The sequence below is a fragment of the Pistacia vera genome, unplaced genomic scaffold (genome assembly GCF_008641045.1).
Source record: "Pistacia vera cultivar Batoury unplaced genomic scaffold, PisVer_v2 Contig702, whole genome shotgun sequence".
NCBI lineage: Eukaryota > Viridiplantae > Streptophyta > Magnoliopsida > Sapindales > Anacardiaceae > Pistacia > Pistacia vera.
In genome coordinates this window covers 123,772-130,000 of record NW_022196560.1, presented here as the reverse complement: position 1 = coordinate 130,000, position 6,229 = coordinate 123,772, and the positions used below count along the sequence as shown (strand labels likewise).

General features: G+C 35.9%; 1 protein-coding gene across 1 annotated transcript; it reads left to right on the top strand.

Moving 5' to 3' along the window:
- Positions 1–3,238: 3,238 nt before the first annotated feature.
- Positions 3,239–3,661, top strand: LOC116114197 (retrovirus-related Pol polyprotein from transposon TNT 1-94). The gene has a single exon (XM_031400352.1). It carries the CDS (start codon positions 3,239–3,241, stop codon positions 3,659–3,661), a length of 423 nt encoding a protein of 140 aa, XP_031256212.1.
- The last annotated feature ends 2,568 nt before the right edge of the window (positions 3,662–6,229 follow it).

The following is a 6,229-nucleotide window of genomic DNA, read 5'->3' as shown; positions in this document are numbered from 1 at the left end:
TCTAGTGATGGCGTGTCAAAATGTATAGCTAATTTGTATACAGTAGAGTTTAAAAACGTAGGCAATAAATATTGCTTTTTGGCTTAAATCTTTTGGATAAGAACTTTTATTTGAGCTTTCAATTACTTGTTCTACTGATTCAATAATTAAAATTTAAAATAAAAAACTCATATTTAATTAGTGTTCTAACTCGTCAATATTACATACCTTTTGGACAAAGGTGAATACTTGGTTACTATTCTAAGTAATGAAAATCAATTTAAAATTTTTCAGAAAAATATTTTATATCCTAAGTTTATTTCTTAGATTAATTGATTATGCGTTTTGGAAGATGCAGATTGAAGATCATCTGTATGGCAGAAAATTACATTACCTCTCTTAGGAGCAAAACCTGAAAAGATGTCAAATGAAGATTGGAGACTCCTCGATAGACAAGTATTAGGAGTCATTCAATTGACATTGACCAAGAACGTGGCAAATAACATGACAAAGGAGACAACCACAACAGGGTTGATGAAGATCTTGTCTAATATGTATGAGAAGCCTTCTACAAATAACAAGGTACATCTTATGAAAAAATTATTTAATCTTAAGATGAAAGAAGGGGCTTCTGTGACAGAGCATATGAATGATTTTAGTACAATTATTAATCAACTGTCATCTATAAAAATTGATTTTGATGAAGAAGTTTGTGCCCTAATTCTTATGGCCTCCCTACCAAATAGTTGGGAGCCTATAAGAGCAGCAATTAGTAATTCAACAAGTAGTGCAAAGTTAAAACTCACAGATGTCAGAGTCAAAATTCTCGCTGAGGAGGTTCGCAGGAAAGATTCGGGTGTGATAACATTGAATGTTGAAACAAGAGGCATAGGCTATGATAAAAAATCAAACTGAGGTAGAGGAACATCAAAATCAAGGAACGGAAGAAGCAAGTCTGGGTTTGGAAAAAAAATAGAGTGTTGGAATTGTAGCAATAAAGGTCACATACAGAGGAATTGCAAAGCACCAAAGAAAGAAGAGAACAATAATAACGACGACGCCAATGCCATAACTGAGGAGGTACGAGACGCTTTACTTTTATCTGTTGATAGTTCTATTGACTCTTGGATTTTAGATTCAGGAGCTTCATTCCATACCACTGCACACCATGAAATTCTAGAAAATTATGTGGTTGGAAATCATGGAAAGGCATACCTAGCATATGGAAAACCTTTGGATATTATAGGTATGGATGATATTAGGTTGAAATGGCAAACGGATTTGTGTGGAAAATACAGAAAGTAAGGCATGTACCAAAATTGATGTACAATCTAATATCAGTTAGGCAACTTGACGATGAAGGGCATAGTGTGTCCTTTCTAGGTGGTGCATGGAAAGTTACTAAAGGAGCTATGGTGGTTGCTGGTGAAAATAAAATTAGAACTCTTTACATGACTTCAAGTTGCAAATATTCAGTCACAGTCGCAAATTCTAGTGTTACCTTGAGTTTATGGCATTGTAGACTTAGGCATATAAGCGTGAAAGGAATGAAGGAACTTCAATCAAAGGGAAAACTACCAAAGTTGAAGTCGATTTATCACAATTTGTGTGAAGGTTGCATTTTTGGCAAACAGAGAAGAGTAAGTTTTTCCAAAGTGGCAAGGGAACTAAAGGCAAAGAAGTTGGAGTTGGTTCATACAGACGTGTGGGGACCCACTCCTGTGTCATCCCTTGGAGGCTCAAAGTACTATGTGACGTTAATTGATGATGCAAGCAGAAAGGTATGGGTTTATTTTTTAAAAAATAAATCTGATGTTTTTGATACTTTTAAAAAGTGGAAAGCCATGGTTGAAAATGAGACAAACCTAAAATGAAGTGCTTGCGATCCGATAATGGGGGAGAGTACATTGATCAAGGGTTTAAAGAATATTGTGCCAATAATAGGATCAAGATGGAGAAAACTATTCTTGCAGCTCCTCAACAGAATGGTGTCGCTGAAAGGATGAACAAAACCTTAAATGAGCGTGCAAGAAGCATGAGATTGCATGCTAGACTACCTCAAACATTTTGGTTTGAGGCAATTACTACTACAACCTACTTGCTCAATAGAGAACCCTCTATACCGCTAAATTGCAAGATCCCAGAAGAAGTTTAGAGCGGCTAAGAGGTAAATTATTATTTTTTAAGAGTGTTTGGTTGTTTAGCATATATTCACATTGACTTTACTCTTAGAAGTAAGCTTGATGCTAAATCTAACAAATGTTTTTTCATTGGTTATGGTGACGCCGAGTTTGGTTATCATTTATGGGATGACCAAAACCGTAAGATTATAAGGAGCAAAGATGTCATATTCAATGAAGAAGTGATGTACAAGGATAGACTCAACATGAAGTTAGAAAATCCAAACACTGGAGTGAGGAAGCAAGAGGTAGTTCCTTTGAAAGACTTCCCAAGGAATGACATGCAAGACAATGATCAGGAAGATCAAGATAATATAGCTCCAGAATTTGAACCACAAACGCCCGTGTTTGGACCTAGAAAATCTTCCAAGACTATAAGACCATCATAGAGTTACTCCCGTTTGTTGAATTATATTTTACTAACTGATAGTAGTGAACCAGAGTGTTACGAGGAAGCAATGCAAGTTGATGACTTAATCAAGTGGGAGCTAGCTATGAAGGATGAGATGGATTCATTATTAACAAATCAAACCTAATAGTTGACAGAGCTACCACAAGGGAAGAAGGCATTGCAAAACAAATGGGTTTATTGGGTGAAAGATAAACATGATGGCAGCAAACAATATAAAGCAAGACTGGTCATGAAAGGATTTCAGCAGAAAGAAGACATTGACTACACTGAAATATTCTCTCCAGTTGTCAAGTTGAATACAATAAGAACAGTACTTGGGTTAGTGGCAAAAGAAGACCTTTATCTTGACTAGTCAGATGTAAAGATAGCGTTTCTTCATGGAGAACTCAATGAAGAAATTTATATGCAGTAGCCACATGGTTTTAAAGTACAAGGAAAGGAGAGAATGATGTGCAAACTTCAAAGGAGCCTATGTGGGCTAAAGCATATGCCTAGACAGTTGTACAAGAGGTTTGATGGATTCATGTGTAGTAACGGTTTCCTCATATGCCAAGAAGACCATTGTTGTTATTTCAAGAAACTTGGTAACTCCTATATCATCCTATTACTATATGTAGATGACATGTTGATTGCAGGGGCTTGTAAATAGGAAATAGACAAGCTGAAAATGCAATTGTCAAAGGAGTTTGCTATGAAGGATTTAGGAGCTGCAAAACAAATCCTTGGTATGATGATTACCAGAGATAGAGCCAAATGTTTCTTGAAGCTATCCCAAGAAGAATATGTGAAGAAAGTACTCAATAGGTTCAACATAGATGGAGCAAAGCTAGTAAGTACCCCTTTGGTTAATCATTTTAAACTATCTAAATATCTGTCACCTAAAACAGAGCATGAGCGAGACTATATGGCTAAGGCACCCTATGCATCAGCGATTGATAGTCTTATGTATGCCATGGTGTGTACAAGGCCAGACATAGCACATGTAGTGGGAGTTGTGAGTAGGTACATGAGCAATCAAGGAAAGCAACATTGGGAAGCAGTAAAGTGGATTATCAGATATTTGAAAGGTACTACAAATTCAGCATTATGATTTAGGAAGTCAGACTTAGAGCTACAAGGTTATGTGGATACTAATATTGTTATAGTAGATGCCCTAGAACCAATCAATTATTGTAAAATTGACTCTGTAATAAATATTTATTTATCAATAAAAAGCATATTCTTCTATATCGTGTATGTAATGATATATGTCTTTAGGATGGTAGAGTTGTGACGAGGGTATCAAGTGTTTCAAATCTTGATAGTGAGAACCCTATGATCACATATGGTGGCCATTCTAGAAACGTCGTAGCCCCAATATTATTTTGACCAAGGACACAGATAATATGATCAGGTTATCAGAGTGTTGAACGACCATGTCTAAAGGCAGTAACTGATCTCACTTGTCAATGTTGTTTGTCGACAATCTGGTGCAACGCATGGGTGTTTGCTAGAGGCAAGCTCACTGGACAGACCCACCAGAGGATTCCATATGGATGGTAACCCTAGTGTCTATGGAATAAATCCTCTAACGGATGGTGATGCATGTGATCCTTAGACTTGAGATCACCGGAGCGCCTTATGCACCAATTAGTGTAGTTTGACACTAGCCCAACGTAGTTCTATTCAGAGCTATCAATACGGTAGTGATTGGCTACATTGAGAAGTGTATCGAGACTATGGTGGATCGACAAAGGATTCATCACTCTTGGGTACGGGTGAAGTTATCTCACTGGGTAATTCAGTATATGGCAATGACACTAAATCTATGGCCACAGTGGGATTGGGTTTATGCTCAATCCAATTTAATATTCCTGTCATTGGTCCAGTAACTGAATACAAACATGTCGAAGATATCTGAGGTTGACACTATTTCTGTACCTCAGTCTCGATAAGATAACAGTTGATGAAATGATTTGATTGCACGGTAACCAAACCGTTGACAGGTTGTGATTTCGCTGAATCCAAATCTATCGGGTGGCCATGATGCCTTGCTAGGGGCCAATCTTGGTCTGTGTGTAGTGAGATGATTAATTGGTGTTAATCGCGATACTACACACTGTCGATATGATGAGGAGCCTACGGGTCACACACTTAGAAAATAATTTAAGAATCAATTTGTGAGAAGGGTATTTTCGTCTTTTAGGATGAAAGGGTATTTTGATAATTTTACAGTACAATTAAATTTGCTAGGGTTGTTGCCTATATTTAATTTTAATATTAAAATTAAATTAGTGAGATTATATTTAAATATATCTCTGTATATATTTAAATGAATTATTATTATTAATTAAATATTAATTTATTATTAAATATTAATTGATTTTAATTATAATAATAATTAATTAATTAAAATACCATAAAGGGTGGTCTGGTTGCAAGGGTAAACTACGGTTGGAGCCCATGGCTATTCCTAAGTGGAATAAGGTTTTAATTGTTGCACTATATAAGTGCAACTTAAAATTAAAACATGAAAGAATTATTCATTCAATTAAAACCTTAGCCACCCTATCTCTCTCTCTCTTAAGAAGAAAACTTTTTCTTGTTCTTCTTTCTTGATTCTTGAAGCCCTTGATTGTTCTAGCGAAATAATCAAGGGTTCGGTGGATTATCTTCGTGTGGACTTCTGTGAGTGCGATCCTACTTTGGATCGATTGACGAAAAATCACGTGAACAGTAGACGATGAATAATAGACGTGAATAGCATACGTAAATAGTAATCATGAACAGTAACAATGAACAGTAACCGTGAACAGTAGTCGTGTTCAAAATCAGAGATATTTGAAGGAGCCTCCAAACGTACGTAGGTATTCTAATCCTTGAATGGATTTACTTTAAATAGATTTTATTTATAAAGATGTAAACTGTCTAATCTATACTCGGATCTTGATCAAGAAAGGTAATTGATTTACCGATTGAATTTTTGTTTTCCACTGTGTATGGTAGATCAATTACTTACAGTCGTATCAGATCCTTGGGTATTAGATTATATTGTTTAATTGATGTTTGATAACATGTTATTGCATGATTTGAAGTATTTTTTTTTTTTTAAATCTGGAAAAATTATGTATGTTGAATGTCTTAATTAATCAATCGATTAAATAATGTGTTGATTGAATGTGTATTGGTTGGTTGGTGTCCTGGTTGAATGTTTAAGCATTCGATTTGATTTAGATTTGTGTCATTATGGGAAAAATTGCAAAAGACGTTACTATACCTAATTCACTGTTTTGCAATGTTAGCCACGGCGAAATAATACTTTGCCACGGCGAGATGCAAAAAGTGAATCTGGTCGCGGTGAAATAAACCTTCGCCGCGGTGAAATTCGGAAAAGTAGATCTAGCCGCAACATAAAACTCTTTGGAACGATTTGTGTTTTCTGGAAGTTCACGGTCGTCGCGGCAAAATAAAACTTCGCCGTAGCGACCATGTGTGCATGAACTTTGCCGAGGCAAAGAATTTTTTTGCCGCGACAAGAAACTTACTGTTCTGTTTTTGCTTTCTGTTTTTCGCATAGGGACTAAATTGTAGTTTTTGAACCTTTAAAGCCAATATTCATTCTACACGTTTAAGGTGGTAACTTGATAATTCAACCCACCCAGTTCAAAAATTGATTGTT

Excerpts from the sequence above, each read along its gene's own strand:
- LOC116114197 (XM_031400352.1), top strand. The coding sequence starts at position 3,239 with ATGCAATTGTCAAAGGAGTTTGCTATGAAGGATTTAGGAGCTGCAAAA.